We start from the raw sequence: 26,435 nt of genomic DNA, 5'->3' as shown, positions 1-26,435 counted from the left end.
GTTGATTGCCACTTTAAGTGAGTTTCTAGAAGGCTTCAGCAGGCTTTCAACAAGCCTAAAGAAGTGCTGAAGCCTGCTAGCAGTTTGTTTAAAGTGGCAATCAACATTCCCATTAGGATTTGTGTTCAACATATGCAAACTAGAACTGATGGTACTTTAAAAGCAACCATAAACAAACAGAGGGTGGACCAGCCTAGTGCATTTTTAGATATGCTTTATTAATAAAATTAAAAGAACAAATCCAGGTACTGAACAACAGGGTTCTTGCATATCATCTTAACACATCACAATGAGAAATGGTACTTTAAAAGCTTCAACAAAGCTTGCTGAAAGTTCTCCAAATGTTTTGTCAAAGCTTGCTGTTCAGTGTTCACACTGCTCTTATACAAGCTGAAGCCCGTGTGAAACAGGCCTTAAGGTCTAATTATAGAGCATTACCATTAAAATCTATGGAGGCGACTGACAAGCATCAATGCCTCATGAAAGCGACATGCTGCTTAATTTTTAACATGACACAACGCTAACTGCTTCTGTGTGAACAGCACTGTGTGGTGCCATTGCAATATGCATGGGAGGCATCATAAAGTTACCACCTCATCCCTTTAGAACCAAACGCATATTAATTACACAGACTTTGTGGTAATTAAACTCACTCAGTGCCTTATGTGCATTACATTATCCTTAGAACCTGTGTAATTAATATGCATTTAGTTTTAAAGGGAATAGGTATTGACCATTTGAAGGGCAGTTATGAGGTTTTAGAAATGTTGAATAAATGCCGCATAAACACATGGTATTGGACGGGGGCGTGACTTCCGCTGATACGACCGGATGTGAGCGGCGGAAGCTCTGAGTTCATCCTGAGTCTCCGACAGTATCCTGATTAGCATCTACTACTACCGAGACCCAAGAAAAATAAACAAATCTGGCGGCGAGATGAGTACTAAACAATCAGCTGCACACCGCCTTAAAGAGTATGCGAGGACGGAGAAAACTGATGGCGTGCGGAGCCCTCCGCAGACAAGGAGCGGCGGACCATCAGTGCTAGACGCCCAGAAAACCAGTACGTCTCAGTCCCAGGCTGAGAAGCCAGAGAAGCCAGAGAAAGCAGCTAAACTGACACTGGAGCAGATGAGCGGACAACTAATTGCGGCCATCCAAGCAAGCAGCGTGGGACTGACAGGTAAAATGGATGAGATTAAAACGGACATTGGATTGATCAGGCAAGATATGCAAAGTATTAGAGACAGGATGGCCGAGGTTGAAAATAGGATATCTCAACTGGAAGATACAGTGATTCATATACCCAAAAAGATAGCAACAGTAGAAAAGCAGATTGGCACATGGCAGCAGAAAACAGACGATTTTGAGAATTGGATGCGCCGCAATAATATTAGAATAATAGGTCTTCCGGAAAAAGTGGAGGGGTTTAAGGGACTTTATTGAAAAATGGTTGATAAATACATTCCCAGATATAGAGGTATCAAAGGCATTTGCGGTGAAACGGGCGCATAGGGTCCCTGCAGTGGTACCAAGGCCTGGGCTTCCCCCCAGACCACTGCTGGCGCGACTCTTGAATTGCAGAGACAGAGATACAATTCTGCGGAATGCAAGACAAAAAAGAGAGATTCATTATTAGAACAGCAGAGTGTCACTATTCCCAGACTTTTCTCTAGAGTTACAAAAGCAGCGGGCAACCTTTTATGAGGTTAAAAAGAAATTGAGAGAAGCAGGAATAGAGTATTCCATGGCATATCCAGCCCGGTTGAGAGTGGACGAAGGAGGAAGGACTTTGTTTTTCAATATGCCAGAGCAAGTTAAAGAGTGGATTCTTGTATCTAAATAACAAGAAATGGAAAATCGTGAGATAATTTAAGGAAAAAGATGCTGTCGGGATAAAAATATTGGAAAGAAGAGAGGGGGAGAACTATGTTTGGTTGATAGCGGGAGGGGGGTGGGGTAGGGAGAGGAAAAATGATGGGGTTTGTTTTTTTTTCGTCCCCTTTTTTTTTTTTTTCTCTCCCTCCTCCCCCTTGTGGCCCCTGCCAGAGGTTTGAAGCAGGGGACATGGGAGAGATGCGGGAGAATGTATTGAACCCCTCTTATCACAGAGTGGGAGTGTGGAGTGTTGGTGTGCCCCTGAAGGGGACGGATAAGGGTGATGTTTTGATTTTAATATTTGAGTGGCAAAAGTGCGTTGCTGGTGTTTTTTTGGGGTTTTTTTGGAACACGATTCACAAACACTTGAGGGGAATATTAGAAGTGTTATATTATATTTATATTATATGTATATATATATATATATATATATATATATATATATATATATATATATATTATGTTATATTAAACCAAGGAATTAATAATTAAGTGAACACAATAGACGGGATAGAAGTAAGGAGGTGGGAGGGGTAGGAGTAACAAAGGGTGTTATTAAAGAAGAATAGGGATAAAAGGGATAGGGGAACTCAATGGGGAGAACGATATTTAGTTACACATATATTCACATAAATAAATTTAAACACGGAAACACAGAAGTGGGGGGGGGGAGGGGGTATGGGGGTTAAAACTGGGTGAGGCGAGGGGGGATCGAAATATGTTATAGGGTTTTTTGGGGTTTTTTTTCCCTCTCTCTCTCTCCTTTTCCCTCCCCCTCCCGCCTTCCCAAGTGATAGGGAGGGGTATATTAATAAGTGCACCCCTCTTTTCTTTTTTTATGGAGGGGGGGCTAAGGAGTATACAGGCTGAAACAAGATGAATTACCTATATAAAAGCAGATGCAATATGTCGGTAATGCCCTAAAATTAAGGATGTGTTGCATGTATGAATGGATGAATGGAAGGAAAATGAAAATATGGTTACTAAGGGAAAAGAGGAGAAGTAGAGGTCAGGCTTCCTGGTAAAAGAATGATTAAGAATGGGTAGAAATGACTAGTAATTGTACTTTTTTTTCTTGGAATGTGAGGGGTATGGGTACGTGAGTAAAACGAGCACAGGTATTTACAGAAGTTGGGAAAACTCAGGCCAAAATAATCTGTATTCAAGAAACACATATGGTTAACGAGAGACTTGATTACTTGAAAAAAAACATTGATACAATGGTCTTACCACTCATGTCATACAACTTTTTCAAGAGGGGTCTCTCTAATGGTGATCGGTGGCGTGGGAGTGCATCAGGGTAAGGGGGGACCCAGATGGGTGTTATGTTTTTGTCTTTGCCCTGGTGCACTCACTGCCAGTTGTTATTATGGGGATATATAATCCACCTCCAGCCACATTGGGAGTACTGAAGGAAGCAATGTTATTTATGTCAGAATATCCAGAGGCATATGTTATATGTATGGGAGATTTTAATATGTGGCTGGACCCAAAGATGGATAGATTTGGAAAAAAAAGCCTTGGGAGAGGTGAAGGGTCTAAAACGTTGGAAAACTTCTTGAAGGAGGTAGGATGGTTTGATCTATGGAGGATTAGAAACCCAGGAGTCAGAGTCTACTTGTGGCATGCACCAGGTAGAGGGAGCATGTCTAGGATAGACCTGGCACTGGGGAATGAGAAAATACTCCCAATGGTGCACTCGGTTACATATATGCTTAAAGGGGTGTCTGACCATTCTGGACTGATCTACGAGTTGAAGATAGGCCCTAGAGGAAGGCGGCCGGGATACAGAATACAGCCCTATTGGCTAGCCCAGATTGGGTCAAATGATCGTATACCGGAGCAAATGGAAATGTTTCTAGAGGCCCATGGGGACAGCATAATGGAGGGGGTAACATGGGATACCTTTAAAGCATATTTAAGAGTGATAGTAAGATCTACAATATCATATATTAAACGCGCTAATAGACAAGAGGAAGAGGAAATGGAAGATGTATGTAAGAAGGCTGAAGCAGAGTTTATTAAGAACCCCTCAATTATGAACCAGATAAAATGGGTAGGAGCGGTGCGTCAATACAAGAATTAATAGTCAAAAATAAATGCAAGAGGCTCCAGTCAAAGCAAAAAAACTTTGAGCAAGGATACTACGCCAATAAAATAGTAAACTACCTGATAAAACAACAAGCATATACACTGGTTATAACAGAGGTGAGGGATGAGAAGGGGGAGATGGTTAATACAGTGGAGGACATTGGGAGAACTTTCTATAGATACTATGAGAAAATGTATACATCAACACTGACATGCACAGGAGAGGAGATAGAGAAATACGTAGAGGATTTGGAGTTCCTGAGACTAACAGAAGAGCAAAAAGGGGAACTGGAGAAAGATATTGAAGTAGAGGAGGTAAAGGAAGCTATTAAGTCTATGGGAAAGGGCAAATGACCGGGACCTGATGGTATCCCATTGGAAATGTACCAGCGGTATGTGGAAATTATTGCCCTGATACTGACTAAGATGTATAGGGGGGCATTTGATCGGGAGGAGATGCCTTCATCCATATATGAGGCAACAGTAATACTGATACCAAAACCAGAAAAAGATAGAAAAGATTGTGCGTCCTATAGACCAATATCTTTGTTAAATATTGATTATAAAGTATTGGCAAAGATATTGGCTCAGAGGCTTAATGGGGTAATTCTATCCATTGTATCAGAAGATCAAACTGGATTTATGCCGGGGAAGTCCACTACAAATAATATTAGAAGAACTCAGCTTATGGTCCAGCTGAGGGAGTACTTCCTAGAGTCGAGTGCCTTGGCATCGTTGGATACGGCCAAGGCATTCGACTCCATAGAATGGGAGTTCCTGCAGGCAGTGTTGAAAAAAAGTGGGTTTGGGAAAGGATTTAGAAAATGGGTGAGAATACTGTATAAACAACCATACTCTAACCTCTTGATAAACGGAATTTTGTCTCCCACAGTGAAATTGCAAAAGGCAACAAGACAGGGGTGCCCGCTGTCCCCCCAATTGTTCTCATTGGCAATAGAAGCACTAGCTAATAGATTTAGACAATCCAAAATATATAAAGGGATTAGGGTGGGGGATAGGATTGAACACATAGGACTATATGCAGATGACATCATATTATACATGGAGGATGTACACATTTCACTAGGGGAGGCAATGAAAATAATAGAAACATATGGGATACTATCAGGACTTAAAATAAACTGGCAGAAATCCGCATTAATGTTATTAGGGCCAGGAAAGGAGAGGAACCCTCAGACCCCATTAAAAATAGTGGAAACTTTTAAATATGTAGGAATAAATATCACATTGGAAGCATAGGAAGCTCTTGAGGCAAATATAGACCCCTTGGTAGAATATGTAAAGAATAAAGTGGGAGTATGGAAAAAACTACCGTTATCAATGGCAGGGAGAATACAGTTGATCAAATCTATTATACTACCGAAGTGTCTCTATGTGATGGCGCATTCGGAGGTAAAGATACCAAAATATATATTTAAAAAATTAAACTCCCAGCTAACTAAGTACATCTGGGCAAATGGGCGATGTAAATTAAAGCTTTCTACGTTACAAAGACCTAATACTGCAGCAGGGTTGGCAATACCAGATTTATATTTATATTATCTGGCGGGGCAATTAAAACATTTAAGAACCTGGGTAGTTCAGGAACAAGAAACAAGGGTGGAGAAATATTTGCTAAATAAGATGCAGGTAGGAGATCTACTGGTAGGATTAGAAACAGCAGAATTAAGAAAGATCGGGGTACAAATCCCCCTTTTAAAGTTGGCCAGGTCAGTCTGGAAGGAGGTAAAAAAACTGACGGGGTTTAAGGATATCCCACCAGAAACGGCATTATGGAATAATCCAACGTTCGAAAAATTAGAAATATTTGAAGATAGTAATTATTGGAAACAGAAAAAAGTAAAAACAATTGGCCAGATGTATAATAACAATGTAATATTGACATATGAGAACCCGTGTAAACAATATAACCTCCAGAGGAAACAATTTTATAAGTACCTACAGCTAAGACATTTACTACAGGAACAGTTTGGAAGAAAAGAACTAAAAATCTCTAGATATCCCCTTATAGGCATATTAAAATCTCAAGGACCAAAGGGACTGATATCTAAGTTGTATTCACACCTATTACAGAGTAAAATAAGTGGAGACCCGGTGGGCGTGAGGGATAGATGGCAGGGGGCCATCCCGGGAATGAGTGATCAGGACTGGGATGAAATCTGCTCATCGCATTTGAAAGTATTGCCGGCAATGAATAACAGGATAATTAAATTAAATACAATACATCAGACATACTTGGCACCAAACAGACTGTATAGGATGGGGAGGATGCAGGCGCCAGATTGTACAAGATGTGGGGAAGGAGCAGCGGATTTCATCCATGTTATGTGGCAGTGTGGATGTATAGGGAGGTATTGGCAACAGGTGGTCAAGAAATTAGGAAAAGTCATAAATAAACCTATTACGGCCACTGTGGAACTATGTGTGCTGGGGGTGTGGATATATCAGGATATTTTTGCAAGAAGTATTATTCCTGACTCGAAAACAAATAGTGGAAAAATGGATCCAGCCAAATCCACCTACAATAAATCAATGGGTGAGAGCAGTAAACCAAGTGGTACCACATGAGAAAATAATGTATGAACAAAGAGGAAATATACAGAAATATGATAAGATTTGGGCAAAGTGGAATAAATCACACTTGACGACAGATATAGGAAGACCAGAAAATATAGTATAAAACGAGTAAAAGGGGAAAGAATCAGTGACCATAAGATGGATGAGAGGGTAGAATGAGTTGTAAGAGTCAATGGGTATGAAAATAGATATATATGTTAAAATTTGTGGAAGAAAAGATAGAGAAATGATAATGTAAATTGTGTTAAACAATTTGTAAGTAAAAATTTTGTAAAAAAGAGTTAAAAAAAAAAAAAAAAAAAAAACATGGTATTGACACACATGGGAATGAGCCCTTAAAACTCCCTCCCCCTCCTAACACCTATGCGGACTAATCCTGGGGACTCCAGCAGCAAGCTCTCCCAGCTATAGCTATTTTTATGAATTTTGGGTTTTTTTCACTCATTCTGGGTTTTTTCCACTCCTCTTGCTGTATTTTCTCTAATATCATTTAAAATGCAAAATGAGTGAGATCTGCTCTTAATGGTTACAGGTGTGCAGGCATGCCGACTCACGCAGAGACTTTGCTGTTGGTGTCCCTGACACTGGAAGATCTACTGAAAGATAACTTTTTCTCATTTTTATTGAAATATGCCAAACAAATTAGAAATCAAGACTTACCGATGCACCAAGGGGGGGACTGCCATTTTCCATCTTTACATAGACCTTTTTCTGAACCATACAACCGATATCCAGGATCACACTCCATCTCTATCTCATCTCCATTAAAATATTCAGCCTTTGGATTTATCACTCGAGCATTTGAGGGTGAGGGTATAGGAGGACATTTTGACTCTGCAAGAAAGATTTACGTAGGACATAACAAAGGTCATTAAAATAAAACTATCCTAATGTAAAATATATAATTATTTCTGTATATAACGTCACATTTATCTGAATGTACATTTGGGTTTACCACTTACTAGACAAAAAAACAGACCTGAAGCCAATATAGCTCACATTGTATCTACAGTAGAGAGGCCATATATAACATGCATTATGCTGTGTGATTAAATGTACAGTTAGTATTATTTCGAAAACATTTGAAAAACAGTACATGGGGGGCGCATGCGCGGTGCGAATCAGGAAGGAAGCAAGAGGCTGAGAGCTCCGTGAGCAGCGGAGACGAACAGCACTTCCCCAGGGCTAAAAACACAATTTGTACCTCCGATTTTTCCCTGCACCCCTGGCGGAACACTCAGCGCATGCCGGGACCCAAAAATCGCCACAGTAAACCGGCCCAAATGTCCTCAATGTCATACTTACTGAGAGTAAGGGAACACAGCATGATGACCCAAGATGGCGCCCGGACGAAGCAGACTCAGGCACTTCCACAGGCTGCAGCCTCCTCACCAGCACACTCCCTGGGGGAATGTGAATATTCTCTGCAACTCACTAAGGCAGACTTAGATGAGAGTCTCACCCTGATGTATAACAAAATAGTTCCAAAGTTTCAATCAGAGCTGCACAAATCCACTAACACCTTATCCCTGGAGATTTCAGCCCTGGGCAGCAGAATTGACTTATTAGAAACGAAACATGATGAGCTTACCCTGCTCTGTTCAGATCTCAGAAAGGAGCAAGATTCCCTTTCAGAGACGGTCCTGCAACTCCAAGCCCACATTGAGGACCTGGACAACAGGAACAGACGAAACAATCTTCGGGTACGGGGTGTCCCCGAGTCTGTGACTGACCTGCTGCCCACTATCCAGAAGCTGTTTCAGTTGCTCCTACCTAAATGCCCGCTCTCAGCATTCTCCTGTGACAAGATCCACAGAGCCCTGCATCCACCCCCCTCCTGAGAAGCCCCACAGGGACATAGTGCTATGTCTCAAGGACTTCCTAATCAAAAGAGGATATCCTTCGGGCATTAAGAAACACCCCTAACTTGCATTTGGAGGGCATTCCAATTCAAATATACCAGGATATCTCCCCTACCACCCTGGACATACGCAGGAAGATGAAAGAAGTCACGTCAGTCCTCCAGTCTGCTAGCATCCGATATTGTTGGGGATTCCCATTTAAACTTCAAGTCCCCACAATGGCAGGACCTACAATGTCACCACACTCACTGAGGGCAAGGAACTATTGGTGAAACTCGGCCTCCTGGACGCAGAGGCCTTACCCAGGATGCCGTCCACTCCTCGCCATTCAGCCATTTGGGCCACCCCACCTCCCAGAAGAGATCGCTGGAATTAACTTTGTGACTAACTTTGTTTTTGCTTATTTCTCTCCCTCTATTTGATTTATGTTTACTCAAGGTTCAGTTTAAAGGAGAACTCCCGCCATGCTTCACAGCTATCTCTCCAGGCTTCGAGCTGATTTCCTGGTTGTGTCCGCTTGTTTGTCCCCCTGCTTTACTCCCGTTGGGGCTCGTCGGCCCCCCATCTGCTCGGTGATGTCCGGGTTGGTGGGACCCCATAGGTTCTTGTGCAGAATGACATAAGGTATGTGCTGATTTCATTGACCCACGGATTTAGAGTACCGGACCCCTTGGTCCACACTGACATTGATCTTTGGGTCAGCATTTTTGGCCCAGTTTCAAAGTTGCTGATTTTTCCACTTATAAATCATTGGGTGCTGACATCCTCCTTCTGCAGGAGACGCATTTCTCCACCAGTAACCACCCATCCTATATAGACAAATCGTTCAAACAATGTTACTTTTCAACCTTCGAGTCCAGGTATAGGGGGGCGGTGATCCTCATTAAAAATTCTGTGATGTTTCAGGCTCAGCAGATCTACAAAGACCCGCAGAGTTGTTTAGTTAAAGGATCTATACAGGATAAACTGATAACTTTGGCCTCAGTATACTCTCCTAATGCATCTCAAGCCACTTTTTTAAAGAATTTTTTTCAGGTCCTAGATAAGTTTCACTAGCCCCATGTACTTATCGGGGGGGACTTCAACTTAGTTGCCCACTTTGTAATGGATAGAACTAGCATGGGTTCCTCCTCTAATGTCTTCCCCAAATCCCTTCAGCACTTCCTAAAGTCCTATCAACTGATAGATGCCTGGAGGGCTCACAATGTAGGCTCTCGGGAATAAACTTTTTACTCTTACCCTCATGACAGCTACTCTCTCCTGGACTATATTTTCTGCACTCCCTCCCTACTCGCAAACTCCACCTCAGCGACCCACATGTTTGTCCGTGGTCAGACCACCACATGGTCTCCTGCCATCTTTCTTGCATAGGTCTCCCATATACAACCAGAACCTAGCGACTCAATGACGCGCTACTTACAGACCCCATAATACTGACCCAACTATCTGAACGCCTGGAGGACTATTTTAGACACAATGACAGACTAAATATCCCCCACGTCCCTTTGAGCAGCCCATAAGGCTGTAATGAGGGGTCACTTGATTGAAATCTCAACCACAAGAAAACGCCAAAAACAACTAGAATCTCAAAGACTCTCCGCTGACCTCGAGAAACTTTACCACAAACACAGTCAGGCCCCATCGCATGACTTACTACTCCAAATTAAAGAAAAAAGAAGAACCCTAGACACCTTACTCTTAGAACACACAGAACAGTCCCTTAGATAGGCTAAGGCTCGTTTCCTTCTTCACAGCAATTCGGCGTCCACTATGTTCGCATGGAAACTAAAACAGACTACACAGCCGACTCACCTCTATAAATTGAAAGACCACAATGGTAATCTCACCACCCATCACAAAGACGTCTTAAACATCATCTCCTCCTACCAAAAACTATTCTCTGACCCTGGTTCCCCACTCCCTCCATCCCCTCCAACTTGGTTGGATGCCCTTACACTTCCCCAGCTCACACAGGAGCAGTCACAAATCCTCAACGCCCCTTGCACATTAGAAGAAATAGCTTATATCATTTCCTCTCTCAAACCCTCTAAAACTCCAGGCCCAGATGGATTCTCTGCCACTTACTACAAAAAATTTGCTGATGCCTTAATCTCTAAATTGACCAAACTCTATAATTTTATCCTGAAAGGAAAACACTTCCCAGAGGAAATGCTACTGGCCAACATCTCCCTTATACCTAAACCAGGAAAAGACCACACCCTACCCCAAAATTTCCGTGCCATCTCTGTCTGTAATAATGACCTAAAGATCTTTGGACGACTACTAGCAGATCGCCTAGCCTCGGTCATTACCACACTGATATCACCCGATCAAACGGGCTTTATACCATCAAGACAAATCACAGATAACATCTGCTTTGCAACAAACATTCTACAAGATGCTGACACTCACTCCAAGAAGGTATTACTCCTGAGCCTGGATATAAACAAGGCCTTTGACAGTGTCCTCTGGCCCTATTTAGACTCAGTTCTTTCCAAATTCAGATTTAGCGGCAAATTTATACACGGATTTAAGGCCCTGTACCACCAACGCTGTACACGCATCAAACTCCCAGGGTGCAACTCTGACTATTTTACTCTAAAATGCGGAACCAGACAGGGATGCTCCCTCTCCCCCCTTTTATTTGCCCTTGCTATGGAACCCCTGGCCTGGTCCATCTCTAACAACCCCAACATAAAAGGATATAAAAAAGGTGATCAGGAATTTAAAATTAGCTTATATGCGGATGATGTCCTCTTATTTATCTCTGACCCACTCATCTCCCTTCCTAACCTTATGTCCTCCCTTAACTCCTTTAATCATCTTACAGGGCTTGGAGTGAACCCATCTAAATGCACAGCATTGCCTATCCATCTCCCCCATCCTTTACTGACCACCCTTAAAGACAACTATAAATTCTCCTGGAACCATAGCTCATTACAATATCTAGGAATAAAATTGTCTCCCTCCCTTAAACAAATGTACTCATTAAACTATCCACAAGCCTTCTCTAATGTTAAACACCTTCTTAACCAACGGTCTTCGTACCATATTTCATTCCTAGGCCGCATCCAAGCAGTCAAAATGTCTATCCTCCCAAAGCTCCTGTTCCTCTTTAGATCTCTACCCCTGTATGTATTCTGCTCCACATTACAATTAATTCAGTCAGATCTGCTCAGATATGGCCAAATAGGAAGCCCCGATTGAGCCACCCAATGATGTATAGGGCTCGGGTGAGGGGTGGCTTGGGATGCCCGGATCTATGGAAGTACTTCCTGGCATCCCGCTTTGTTCAGCTGGCGCAATGGCACGCTTCACCCGCATCCATACCTTGGCTGCAATTTGAGCGGATCTCAGTGGCTCCATATTACCTCCCAGGTCTTCTTTGGTCAGGCTCAATATCTCCCACGGACGTTGCCCCATTGAACGGCATTGTGGGCCAGTCTCTCTACCTCTGGTCTCTCTACTGGAAAAAATTCAGATTAAAATCTGACACTCCACTCCTATCCTCCTTCATGGGAGAACCCTCATTCCCCCCAGCTTTTAAAACAGGGGAATCATTTCACAATTGGAACGAACATGGATTGGCAAACTTAGAATCTCTGCTACAAGGTGCATCCTTCTGTTCATTCGCACATTTGCAGCAAACTTATGCACTTGACAGATTAGACTTTTACCAATACCTACAGATAAGGCACTTTTATTCAACTGCAATAAAGGGAGGAGTGGATTTGTCTAAAACGCCATTTGAGTACTTATGTGGTGAGACTTCCAGGGATAGAGGGACTATCTCAACTTTATACAGATATCTCAATGACTATAATATCTCTTCAAAATCCGCTGCAATGGTTGGTTGGGAGACTTAGACCACTCAAGAATTCCCAGAGGAAGACTGGCAAGATATGATTGAAAATATGCACAAATGCACACGCTCTACATCCATTAGGGAAACGGTTCTCAAACTACATACCCGTTGGTATTACACTCCGGATCGCTTACCCAGGATGTACCCACTGGTCCCTGACACATGCTTTAGAGGATGTCAGGACAGGGGCACACTCCTACACACATTTTGGAGTTGTAAGGTATTAGAACCTATACGGCGAGGCAGTGCGCATGCGCAAGAGCTCCATGATGGCCGCTTAAGCCCGGAGCTCCGCACGGACCGACGAGCGGCATAACCCTAGCCACAGCCAGCGGAGGACCCACCCGAGCACTCCCCCCGCTTGGGGAACAGCAGGGGCACATGGTGAGATGTCCGGCGCACAGGCATGCCGAGATTTAGGCCCACAATTTGCAGCGGTGGCGGCGGAGGGGTGTACCAAGATGACCGCCGGCAATGATTCAGCTAGGCCTCACTCAGCCACACAGCACAAGGGACCGGAGCAAAGACCCATACTCACCCCCCCGACTCTGACCTATGCCCAGGCAGCTCAGGGAGGCCCCAGCACGCTCCAGACTGGTCATCAGACCCTGCAGCAGCATCAAACACTACAGGGGACTTACAGAGAGGCACACAGCAGTGAGCAGAGGGAAGATGGCGCTTCTTCCACAGACATACCTCCTCAACTCCCCTCATCTGCAGGCACCCCACCTGGATATTCATTCCAGGACATCTCTGCTATCCAAGAAGATCTCTTTTCTAAGTTTTCTGCTCTCTTAGAAAAGGGCCTAGCTAATACAGCCTCCCAGATCACTAATGCAATTAAAACAGACCTATCTAACCTGGGCTCTAGGATTGAGGCTATGGAAGACAAAATTGACCACACGGTTGCCAGAACCAACCAGAACGCCGCACATCTCCAGACAGTCCAAGAACAACTGGACACAGCCCTATTAAGAATCGACGAACTCGAGAACGGGTCCAGGAGGTACAATTTCCGAATAAGAGGCCTCCCTGAGTCATTTACGGATATCCCCCTCACGGTGCAGGACTTTATCTCAGAGCTCATCCCCAACATCCTGCCACACAGGCTAGAGCTGGATAGGGCTCACAGGGCCCTAGGACCCCCGAGGAAAGATGGCTCCCCAAGGGATGTAATAGTAAAACCGCATTTTTATGCGGTCAAAGAGGAGGTAATGAGACAATCTCGTTTGAAACCCAAGCTCCAAAATCAGGGTCACCAAATCCAGGTTTTTGCAGACCTGGCTCAGTCCACCATACAAAGGAGACGTACCCTCAAACCCCTCCTTTCGGTCTTGATGGAACGAGACATCAAATACCGTTGGACATTTCCCTTTGCCGTGAAGTTTTCATTACAAGGCAAGACCTATGCTTTCTCCAACCTCCCGGAAGGTGAGAGACTGCTCCTCTCCCTCAAACTAATCTCCCAGGAAGCCCCCGTGGAACTTTCCTCTTCTTCTTCGGGCTCATCCAAACGCCCCCCTCCAGGCAGCACAGTCTCCCCTCTCTGGATCAAGGGCCCTTCTAAGAGGAGTAAGGACGGAAGACCTCCATAACGAAGCTTGAAGGTCCCCTTTTTACACACCCAGACCTTCCACGGTCATTTCTGTTCAGGACTGATCCCCTCCACTGATTGAGCTAATGCTCACCCATCTAATCTCACGGCCCAATCGGGGCCTTGGACACAGGACACTTTATTACCACTAAAGCCTTGACACTGCCTGCCTTCGAGGATCAGCGAAGTGAATCGTCTACGGAGAACTATTCCTGAATTCCTTTTATCTTTTATAAGCGGATGTAAGGTTTTTTCTCAAATCCGCACTGAGATTTAGAACACTGACACTTCGGTTCTTCATAGCTCTCAGTAACCATTCCCGCCCCATATCCAGGTTCATGGTCGTAGTTAACCTAGGGCTAGTGGCCATTCATTTTTATATTTATTTTTATTGTTTTGATAGGTCCTTTTATTTCCTTCTATATTTTTCTTGAATGTAATTATTGTTCTAAGGTTGCAGTATAATTTTGCAGTTAATGAGATCTTAGACTACGTTATGCACAATTTTTGTCACAGTTTCTCAGATGTAAGGGTCCGGGGTGGTACCCTTGCGCCTCCTCTCACTTTGAGGGAACCTAATGCGCTCCCGCGGAGTGAGACTTCTCTCGCCCACTTTGGACGAGAGAAGATTTAAAATGGAGACTAAGCGGTCGGATACACCGCTGTTCTCCATGGGGCCTGATAGAGGGCCCTTGACATTACTGTTGTCGTTTATTTTGCTTACTTGTCTCTATATTTTCCCTCTACTCTTTCTCATCACTATTTTCTCTCCTAGCTGGTCGTCTGGGGCTGCCCCGGAATCTCCCGCACACAGTTATAGGACAGATCCGCATCCCTTCACCCTCTTTATGATTACATATCAACACAAGGTAAGTGGCTGTTGGGCCGGTGATCACTTCCCCCTCTGGTTCCATGGCTGATCTATTGTCTAAGGGACTAGATCTCAAGGTGGCTTCTCATAACGCTCAAGGGCTTAACTCTCCTAGGAAAAGAAGAGTAGCTTTTGACCATTACAAATCCCTCAAATTAGATGTAGTGCTCCTGCAGGAGACACACTTCCCGATTCGGTACAGTCCCAAGTTCCTACACTCTTACTACCCATCATTTTTTCTGGCTAACGCTCCAAACAATACCAAAGGTGTGGCAGTACTTTTTTCTAAGAACAGTAAATTTACCCATATTTCTGATCTTAAAGACCCTGAGGGAAGGTTCATTCTTGTAAAGGGCACCCTGGAGGGAGTACTATACTCCATAATCTCTTATTATGCCCCTAATAAGGGTCAAGCAACCTTCTTCCAGAACCTCTTTGCAACTTTAAACCCCCTCCTGGAGGGCAAGGTCATATGGGGAGGGGACTCAAATGTAGCGTTTGACCAGAGCCTAGACAAAAATGATCCTCTCAAAGGCAGACTAACACGCCCCACAAAATTAAGCACCAGAATAGCTAAAATGATTCACTCCCAAGGTTTAGTAGATATTTGGCGGGAGATGAATTCCACAGTTAGGGACTTTACACACTTCTCCTCTCCCCACCAGACCTACGCAAGGATTGACCACATACTCACTCCGACTAGCCTCATCCCCCTTTCCTCTAAAGCTAAAATTCTAGACATAGTCTGGTCGGACCACTCACTGGTCCTCCTGACTTTGAAAAATGTTCTGTCGCGGAGCGGGGGCTCTTATTGGAGACGGAATGAGTCTCTCCTGGGGGATCCGGTCCACACCAAATTACTTGCTGATGCTATCAAAGAATACTTCAGTATAAATGATGTAGGAAACATCTCCCCTGAAACCCTTTGGGCAGCCCACAAGGCCTCGGTCCGTGGCAAGCTCATCAGACTAGCCACTCAAGTTAAAAAGGAAAGGCTGATAGACATTCATAGACTAGAGCAAAAATGTATTACTTCAAAAATGGAACACAAAAAAAACCCGTCTAGGGAACTTAATGAACAATTAAATGCGATCAGATTGGAACTTAACCTAGCTTTAACGGCAAAAGCCGAAAAACACATTAGATGGAGCGGAGCAAAATTTTACTGTCATAGGGACAGAGTCGGGACGATGTTAGCCACGAAGCTCTCCCCTAAGTTCCACTCTCACACTTTTCCCAAATTGCGCATAGCGGGCCAACCTCCTACAGCCAACCCATTTAAAATCATGAAAGCCTTTCACGAATTTTACTCTGAATTATACAATACCACACAAAAACCGAGAGACATCTCGATCGCTTCCTTTCTCTCGAGTCTTCACCTACCCTCTCTATCCAAGGACCATAGAGACCTTATGGAAGAACCCTTTACCTCAGACGAGATAAGGGAAGTTATTAAAAACCTTAAGACAGGCTCGGCCCCGGGGCCGGATGGTTTGTCAGTTCCCTACAATAAGAAGTTCGGGGATATACTGGCCCCCCATATGGCAAAATTTTTCAACTCTAAGAAATCAGGCTCTCCCATGGACCCCCATCTGAACACAGCATTCATAGCAGTTATTCCCAAACCCAATAAGAACCACGAAGAAGTAGAGAACTATAGGCCCATTTCCCTAATCAATAATGATCTCAAGATTCTCACTAAAATCTTAGCCAACCGTCTCGCCTCCTTTATCAAGCAGTACGTCCACAAAGATCAGGTAGGATTTATCCCGGGGAGGCAGGGCCCAGATCAAATTAGGAGAGCAGTGGACATTGTCTCCATTCCCCAATCTAATTGGGTGGGGGGCCCTAAACAGGCAGGAATGCTGTTTTCCTTAGATCTGCATAAGGCCTTCGACTCAATCGAATGGCCTTACCTTTTTTCTCTCCTGGAGAGCTGGGGTTTCGGGGCTGGCTTTATAGGGACTTTGCGATCCCTCTATTCCAACCCGGCAGCAGTTATCCGATTACAGGGCCAATATTCTAAACCCCTGCAAATAGCGAGAGGGACGAGACAGGGGTGCCCTCTCTCCCCTCTGATTTTCGCCATGGCCATAGAAACACTTGCGATAGCGATTAGATCAAACCCAAATATTCACGGCGTATCCTGTGGGGAACAAGTTCACAAGTGTGGGCTCTTCGCTGATGATATGCTCCTTTTTATAACGTCTCCCACCACATCACTCCCTAATTTATGCAAACTACTGAAAGAATTCTCTAGTATCTCCGGCCTTAAGGTCAACTATTCTAAATCATCGGCTTTAAATATCTCCCTTCAGACAGAAACAGTATCCGCACTTCAAAGCTCCTTCGACTTTAAATGGAATGACCAATGGATAGACTACTTAGGAATTAAACTTACAGCTAAAACGGAACAATTATATCCCATTAACTTCCCTCCAATGTACCGAAAGTTAGCGTCTGATCTGGGAACATGGTCCAAGGGAGAGATTTCTTGGTTGGGCAGAGTTCATGCAGTAAAGATGACACTTTTGCCCAGACTCCTATACCTATTCAGGGCCATTCCGATAAACATTAACAAGGAACACTTATCCAATTTCCAAAAAAAGATCACCAAATTTATCTGGGGGGGGAGAGGACATAGATTTCAACAAAGAACCCTATTCCTCCCTAGAGATCAGGGGGGCATGGGGGGCTCCTCAGCTCTTCTGGTACTTCCAAGCTGCTAGGCTAGCCCAACTCTCCACCGTATACACTAAGGCTGAGAAGCCAGATTGGATTCAGATAGAGAGATGGGCAGCCCCCTCATACACCCTGGACTTTCTCCTCTGGACCCCCCCCCAAAAAGAGACCCCCAGTACTCTCCCCATCTCTATCTCAATCGTTTCACTTATGGGATAACCTGAGAAAAAATCCGGCCCTAATCTCGAGATGTCTACCACTAGCGCACATCTTCAATAATCCTGATTTTGCCCCTGGGTTGGATATTAAAGCTTTTCGTTGGTGGCTGGACAAGGGACTGTACTGAATCGGACATTTTTTCACGAATGAGGGACCAATTTCCTTGGAACTAGGTGCAAGGCTTCTTGAAATTCCGAACTCTGAGCGTTTTAGATTCCACCAAATAAGACATTTCCTCTGCCAACTCTGGAGAGGAGGTACTCCCTCACATAACGCCTTCACGCCATATGAATTATGGTGTGGTCGCTCTTTGGAACAGAGGGGGGGGGATCTCCGTTATCTACCAGTCACTAGCCCTCCACACCCAAAAGACTCCATATATGTTTGAATGGGAAAGGGAACTTGGCATTGAATGGGAAATCTCTAAATGGAGAAGCTCCTTTGACAGAGCCTTTAAAGGCATCAAAAATATTTCCTTAATTGAAGGAAGTATTAAGGTTATGACAAGATGGTATTTTACTCCTGCCAGGCTTTCCAGAATGTTCCCAACAGCTGACCCCAAATGTTTTCGTGGGTGTAGGCTATTGGGCACAATGGCTCATGTCTGGTGGGACTGCCCTAGACTGAGACCCTTCTGGGGTAAAATATTCTCCCTGATCCGGAAAATAATGCAGATTCAAATCCCGAAATCCCCGGCCATTGCTCTTCTCAATGATTACTTGCCCAAGACTCCAAAGCCTTCACGCAAACTTATACACTTCATCCTCCTAGGTGCAAAACTCACCATTGCAAAGGCTTGGAAACAGCCCAAAGTCTCGGTGAAAGCAGCAATTCGTAAAATTTCCTGGATTATGGCCCAGGAGAAATTAGCAAGCATTCTAGACGACAAAAAAACGCAATTTGAAGCTATTTGGGAGCCTTGGACACAGTTCGTTGGCATCTCTCTCATACCCGGAGTCCAACCCCAAAACTAAAAGTGGACAATTTGCGGGGTGGGGGCCCCTCCAGATGGACGGCTAACCTTCCTTTCTTTCTTTCCTTCCTTCTCTAATTCTCTCCTACTCTCCCAGTTCTAGTGTTTTTGTTTGTGTTCAACCACTGGGGGAGACTAGGACAGATCCTTCTGTAATTGATGCAGTGTGTCTCTTGCACAGAGATTCTTAGTATTGGGACAGTTACCTGAATTTCGTTTCTTGTTCCACACAGAATGTTTATATCCCCCAGTAATTATTATGAAACGATTTTTTGGACCCTAGGGCCTAAAGACAATCATAGGGGAAGGGAGGCGCAGAGGCTCCTACTGTGCACAGCATGATCCCTTTTGGGGTGCCGGTGGGATCCCCTAGGGCCTCTCCAATAAACGGTCAATGACCTTAGTGATCCTTCTTTATATTTGTTCCAGTATTATTTCAATAGGTATTGGTCCTCTCGGCAATACCTAGACAGTTTTTTTTTTAATTTTTTTTTTTTGTTCAAATCTTCTCACTGCTAGTTTATGTCCCCCTCAGGGGTTTGATGTTTCAATACTGATGTAACTTGATCTTTTGATACAGATTTTGTATTCTATTCTATTTTTTGTTTTCTTGAAAAACCAATAAAAGATTTTGAAAGAGAACCTATACGGCATAATACCGCCACTCTAGTCACTCAGTTGACTGGAGCGTCGGTTACTCTGACTTACCAGATGTGCATATTATACGCAGAACTCCCGGGAGTTCTCCCTCCACAACAGATTAGTCCACACACTCTTTAGTGCCACCCAGTGGGTGGTTGCACTGGACTGGAAGTGCCCCCCTGTGTCATGGTCACCGGTACTTCTCCGCATGGAGTCCATTAGATTGATGGAAAGGATTCACCATATTCTCCTGTACTCCATGCACATTTTAGACCGTAAATGGAGCATATGGACGGCTCACCTACTCAGCACAGTTTCTTTGAATCCCTCGGTCCCTGTGGTTGCTGCCCGGTTGGACTAAGTGGCTGGACATGACTCATATTATGGGCAAACATGATACCCATATTGAGGGGTGCATAATACTGCTGCAGTCTGTAATCTGGTCGAATGATACTACAATCCATATGTCTGTAAGGTCTAAACATCAAGTTTTCTAGTTTTTTTTCTAAATAATTTTTTTTTCATTAATCTGTTCATGGGCCACCTGAGAGATGTACTTTTTGGAGGATTAATCCTAGTTTGTGATTGTAACTAATGTCTTCTCAGTGCCTGTACGTGATCTGCCTCCCGCGGGCGGGGGGTCTGTTCGGACCCCCCGGTGCCCGAGGCGGTCAGCTTGTGTCTGGGAGCGATGAGAGGTGAGGGGGAGACCATCCATTCGTGGCCCCCCTCTCACGATCGCTCCCAGCCAATCAGATTCTTCCTCTGCTGCTGTATGCTAAACAGCAGCAAAGGAAATGATGTCATCTCTCCTCGGCTCGGTATTTTCCGTTCCGGCGCCGAGGAGAGAAGACTTCAATGTGAGTGCACAACACATACACACTCAGTAGAACATGCCAGGCACACAATACACCCCCGATCTCCCCCGATCACCCACCAATCACCCCCCCCCCGTCACACTGACACCAAGCAGTTTTTTTTTTTTCTTCTGATTACTGCATTGGTGTCAGTTTGCGACAGTTAGTGTGGTAGGGCGGTTAGTGTTAGCACCCTTTAGGTCTAGGGTACACCCCTAACCCCCCCAATAAAGTTTTAACCCCTTGATCACCCCCCGTCGCCAGTGTCACAAAGCGATCATTTTTCTGATCGCTGTATTAGTGTCACTGGTGACGCTGGTTAGAGAGGTAAATATTTAAGTTTGCCGCCGTCAGCGTTTTATAGCGACAGGGACCCCCATATACTATCTAATAAATGTTTTAACCCCTTGATTGCCCCCTAGTTAACCCTTTCACCAGTGATCACGGGACGTTGCAGGTCTATAAACTATTTCTGGATATGTGCTGACATATTTCTTTAGAATAGGGTCCTCTATTAGAAAGTGCCAGTGTTTTTTTAGAATGTTATTGATGTCCTGATGATGGGAAGAAAATTTGGTGATCATTTTGACAGTAGGTTTCTGTGATCGGGTTTTTATTGTATATAATAGTTCGTTCCTTGATTTACCCTTGGCCTTATTGAAGGCCTTGCGTAGGAGGGATCGACTGTAACCTCTAGCTAATAACCCAGATCTAAGCAAGTTCGCCTGGTGTTGGAAATCTGTCATTTGCGTGCAGTTTCAGCGAAGGCGAAGATATTGTGCATTCGGTATGCCCAGCAGTTTAGGGTTCCCAAAAACGCAGTGTTAGCGGGATCAGCCCAGATACCCGCTAGCACCTGGGTTTTGCCCCTCCGCCCGGCCCAGCCCAGCCCACCCAAGTGCAGTATCGAATGATCACTGTCACTTACAAAACACTAAACGCATAACTGCAGCGTTCGCAGAGTCAGGCCTGATCCCTGCGATCGCTAACAGTTTTTTTGGTAGAGTTTTGGTGAACTGGCAAGCACCAGTGGCCTAGTACACCCCGGTCGTAGTCAAACCAGCACTGCAGTAACACTTGGTGACGTGGCGAGTCCCTAAAGTGCAGTTCAAGCTGGTGAGGTGGCAAGCACAAGTAGTGTCCCACTGCCACCAAGAAGAAGACAAACACAGGCCCATCGTGCCCATAATGCCCTTCCTGCTGCATTCGCCAATCCTAACAATTGGGAACCCACCACTTCTGCAGCACCCGTACTTCCCCCATTCACATCCCCAACCAAATGCAGTCGGCTGCATGAGAGGCATTTTCTTTATGTCCTCCCGAGTACCCCTACCCAACGAACCCCCCCAAAAAAGATGTTGTGTCTGCAGCAAACGCCAATATAGGCGTGACACCCGCTATTATTGTCCCTCCTGTCCTGACAATCCCGGTCTTTGCATTGATGAATGTTTTGAACGCTACCATGCACTAGTTGAGTATTAGCGTAGGGTAAAGCATTGCACAAACTAGGCACACTTTCACAGGGTCTCCCAAGATGCCATCGCATTTTCAGAGACCCGAATCTGGAACCGGTTACAGTTATAAAAGTTACAGTTACAAAAAAAAAAAAAATAAAATAAAAAAAATAGTTGTTGTTTCATTGTTCTCTCTATCTCTCTATTGTTCTGCTCTTTTTTACTGTATTCTATTCTGCAGTGTTTTATTGTTATTATGTTTTATCATGTTTACTTCTCAGGTATGCATTTTTTTATACTTTACCGTTTACTGTGTTTTATTGTTAACCATTTTTTTGTCTTCAGGTACGCAATTCACGACTTTGAGTGGTTATACCAGAATGATGCCTGCAGGTTTAGGTATCATCTTGGTATCAATCATTTCAGCCAGTGGTCGGCTTTCATGTAAAAGCAATCCTAGCAGCTAATTAGCCTCTAGACTGCTTTTACAAGCAGTGGGAGGGAATGCCCCCCCACCGTCTTCCGTGTTTTTCTCTGGCTCTCCTGTCTCAACAGGGAACCTGAGAATGCAGCCGGTGATTCAGCCAGCTGACCATAGAGCTGATCAGAGACCAGAGTGGCTCCAAACATCTTTATGGCCTAAGAAACCGGAAGCTGCAAGCATTTCATGACTTAGATTTTGCCGGATGTAAACAGAGCCATTGGGAAATTGGGAAAGCATTTTATCACACCGATCTTGGTGTGGTCAGATTCTTTGAGGGCAGAGGAGAGACCTATCACTACCTATCACTACCTATCGCTATCATAGGGGATATTTACATTCCCTGGGATAACAATAAAAATGATTTTAAAAAAAAAATGAAAGGAACAGTTTAAAAATAAGATAAAAATGCAAAAAAATAATAAAGGAAAAAAAAAAAAAGCACCCCTGTCCCCCCCTGCTCTCGCGCTAAGGCGAACGCAAGCATCGGTCTGGCGTCAAATGTAAACAGCAATTGCACCATGCATGTGAGGTATCACCGCGAAGGTCAGATCGAGGGTAGTAATTTTAGCAGTAGACCTCCTCTGTAAATCTAAAGTGGTAACCTGTAAAGGCTTTTAAAGGCTTTTAAAAATGTATTTATTTTGTTGCCACTGCACGTTTGTGTGCAATTTTAAAGCATGTCATGTTTGGTATCCATGTACTCGGCCTAAGATCATCTTTTTTATTTCATCAAACATTTGGGCAATATAGTGTAATGTGTGACATAAGCTTCTAAATGTTGTGCATAAAATGCCAGGACAGTTCAAAAACCCCCCAAATGACCCCATTTTGGAAAGTAGACACCCCAAGCTATTTGCTGAGAGGCATATCAAGTCCATGGAATATTTTATATTGTGACTAGGGATGAGCTTCGTGTTCGAGTCGAACCCATGTTCGACTCGAACATTGTCTGTTCGCCCGTTCGGCGAATTGCGAACAATATGGGCCGTTCGCGCCAAATTCGTGTGGCGCGTCACGGCCCATAATTCACTGTGGCATCGCAGTGCATTGCTTGCTGATGATTGGCCAAGCATGCACTATGACCCGCATGCTTGGCCAATCACAGCGCCGCGTTAACAGAGAGCCGTAATTGGCCAAAGCCAAGGAGGCTTTGGCCAATTATGGCTCAGGGGATTTAGTACACGCCCCACACTATATAAGGCCGCCTGCACGGCGGCCCTGTGCAGTGTGTTCCGGTGTGCTGAGAAATAGAGAGAGAGAGAGACAGTGTCATTTCATTTGAGTTAGCTAGATTAGGCAGGACAGTCAGTCAGTTAGCTGCACTTAAAGTGTATTGTCTATATATATGCATCCCAGGTGTTGCATATATATATATATATATATATATACACTGTATTCAGTTTAGCTAGATTCGTTCCTGTTATCTTCTAGACTATTTACATTTAGTGCAGTGCGTCCTGCTCACAGTGTTCAGCTAGATCCGTTCCTGTTATCTTCTTACTGACAGGCAGGCTTGTCTTGTTACAGTATTTTGAAGAAAATTACTGGTGTTCTTTTGATCCTATTAGTACCACAGTCAGGCAGCTAGACTATTTACATTTAGTGCAGTGCGTCCTGCTCACAGTGTTCAGCTAGATCCGTTCCTGTTCTCTTCTTACTGACAGGCAGGCTTGTCTTGTTACAGTATAAAAAGCTACCTGAAGAAAATTACTGGTGTTCTTTTGATCCTATTAGTACCACAGTCAGGCAGCTAGACTATTTACATTTAGTGCAGAGCGTCCTGCTCACAGTGTTCTGCTAAACCTACAAGTTAGTGGGGTGCGTCCTGCTCACAGTGTTCAGCTAGATCCGTTTCTGTTATCTTCTTACTGACAGGCAGGCTTGTCTTGTTACAGTAAATACAGCTACCTGAAGAAAATTGCTTGTGTTCTTTTGATCCTATTAGTACCACAGTCAGGCAGCTAGACTATTTACAGTTAGTGCAGTGCGTCCTGCTCACAGTGTTCAGCTAGATCCGTTCCTGTTATCTTCTTACTGACAGGCAGGCTTGTCTTGTTACAGTATTTTGAAGAAAATTACTGGTGTTCTTTTGATCCTATTAGTACCACAGTCAGGCAGCTAGACTATTTACATTTAGTGCAGTGCGTCCTGCTCACAGTGTTCAGCTAGATCCGTTCCTGTTCTCTTCTTACTGACAGGCAGGCTTGTCTTGTTACAGTATATAAAGCTACCTGAAGAAAATTACTGGTGTTCTTTTGATCCTATTAGTACCACAGTCAGGCAGCTAGACTATTTACATTTTGTGCAGAGCGTCCTGCTCACAGTGTTCTGCTAAACCTACAAGTTAGTGGGGTGCGTCCTGCTCACAGTGTTCAGCTAGATCCGTTTCTGTTATCTTCTTACTGACAGGCAGGCTTGTCTTGTTACAGTAAATACAGCTACCTGAAGAAAATTGCTTGTGTTCTTTTGATCCTATTAGTACCACAGTCAGGCAGCTAGACTATTTACAGTTAGTGCAGTGCGTCCTGCTCACAGTGTTCTGCTAAACCTACAAGTTAGTGGGGTGCGTCCTGCTCACAGTGTTCAGCTAAACCTACAAGTTAGTGAGGTGCGTCCTGCTCACAGTGTTCAGCTAAACCTACACGTTAGTGGGGTGCGTCCACCTCACAGTGTTCAGCTAAACCTACAAGCTAGTGGGGTGCGTCCTGCTCACAGTGTTCAGCTAGATCCGTTTCTGTTATCTTCTTACTGACAGGCAGGCTTGTCTTGTTACAGTAAATACAGCTACCTGAAGAAAATTGCTGGTGTTCTTTTGATCCTATTAGTACCACAGTCAGGCAGCTAGACTATTTACAGTTAGTGCAGTGCGTCCTGCTCACAGTGTTCAGCTAAACCTACAAGTTAGTGGGGTGCGTCCACCTCACAGTGTTCAGCTAAAGCTACCTGTAGAAGGTTGGTGGTGTTCACATACTACAGGCAGGCAGTTGATTTTGCTAGCTGCAGTATCAGTACATATATATATATATATATATATATATATATATATATATATATATATATCCCAGCTTAGTGCAGCTACAGGCCATTAGTATGTCTGGAAGGCCAAGAAGGAGAGGCAGACAGTCACAAGCCAATAAGAGAGGGCAAGCAGGCTCTGTGTCTAGTGCTGGTCGTGGAGACAGTGCATCCTCATCAGCACGTGGCCATGGGACACGTTTGGCCTTTTTTTCGGTAGCTGGCCATGTTGAGCCGCAACATGCGGAAGACTTGGTCGAGTGGATGACCAAGCCGTCCACATCCTCCTCATCCTCTCTCACCCATGCCCAGGGTACTTTGTCTGGCAAAGCAGCGGCCTCTTCCCTCGGCTCAATGTCATCAGTGACTCCTTCCCTAGCCCCACCATGTCCTCCTGAGGAGTCCCTCGAACTGTTTGACCACAGTGTTGGGTACATGCTCCAGGAGGATGCCCAGCGTTTGGAAGGCTCTGATGATGATACTGAGCTCGATGAAGGCAGTAACATGAGCACGGACAGAGGGGGTGCCCAAGAAGGACAGCAATCTGGCAGTCATGCTCCTCCTGCTGCAGCATACTGCCAGGTTTGCTCCAGTGATGAGGAGGGAGGGGATGATGAGGTCACTGACTCAACGTGGGTGCCTGATAGGAGAGAGGAGGAGGAGGAGGAGGCGGCACATCACCAACGAGGCAGGATGCCCTCCAGGGGCCAGCCTAAGGGCAGCACATTGACTGCATCACACCCCAAAGCTCCACATGTGCAGGGCGCTGCAGTCTCTGTGCGTTATTCAAAAAGTTCTTTGGTGTGGGCCTTTTTTGAGACGAGTGCATCAGATCGCACCGCTGCTATTTGCAACATATGTCTCAAGCGTATCTCGCGTGGCCAAAACATCTCCCGCTTGGGTACCACATGCTTGACCAGACATATGTTGACCTGCCATGCAGTTCGTTGGCAAGTGTATCTAAAAGATCCACACCAAAGAACAAAGAGGACCTCTCCTTGCTCCTCATCAGCTGAGATTTCCAACCCCACTAGACCTTCAGTCCTCTCTGAGACCTGCACTGAGAGGAATGAAGGTGTAGAATTAGGTGTGTCACAGCCAAGTACTTGTGGGCAATCTGATTTTGGTACACCGACGTCAGATTGTACCAGGCAAATTTCCCAGCTGCTGCACCGCCGAAAGAAGTTTGCTCCCAGCCATCCACATGCCCAGCGGTTGAATGCTAGCTTGGCAAAATTGCTAGCACTTCAACTGCTGCCTTTTCAGTTGGTAGACTCTGCCCCCTTCCATGAGTTTGTGGAATGTGCGGTTCCTCAGTGGCAGGTACCCAAACGCCAGTTTTTCTCACGG

At 44.6% G+C, this 26,435-nt stretch overlaps 1 protein-coding gene across 4 annotated transcripts in view; it reads right to left on the bottom strand.

The window, feature by feature from the left end:
• The window catches only part of LOC141103383 (coagulation factor XIII B chain-like), a 1,101,294-nt gene that overhangs the window by 393,137 nt on the left and 681,722 nt on the right, over positions 1 to 26,435 (bottom strand). For all 4 annotated transcript variants that reach the window (XM_073592898.1, XM_073592899.1, XM_073592902.1 and 1 more), the window contains one exon: positions 7,228 to 7,401. In XM_073592898.1, coding sequence (XP_073448999.1) covers positions 7,228 to 7,401 — 174 coding nt within the window. The remainder of the gene's footprint in view (positions 1 to 7,227; positions 7,402 to 26,435) is intronic.

Source organism: Aquarana catesbeiana, linkage group LG07 (assembly GCF_042186555.1).
Source record: "Aquarana catesbeiana isolate 2022-GZ linkage group LG07, ASM4218655v1, whole genome shotgun sequence".
In the NCBI taxonomy this organism is placed as follows: Eukaryota; Metazoa; Chordata; class Amphibia; order Anura; family Ranidae; genus Aquarana; species Aquarana catesbeiana.
This window is presented reverse-complemented; position numbering and strand designations above follow the sequence as displayed.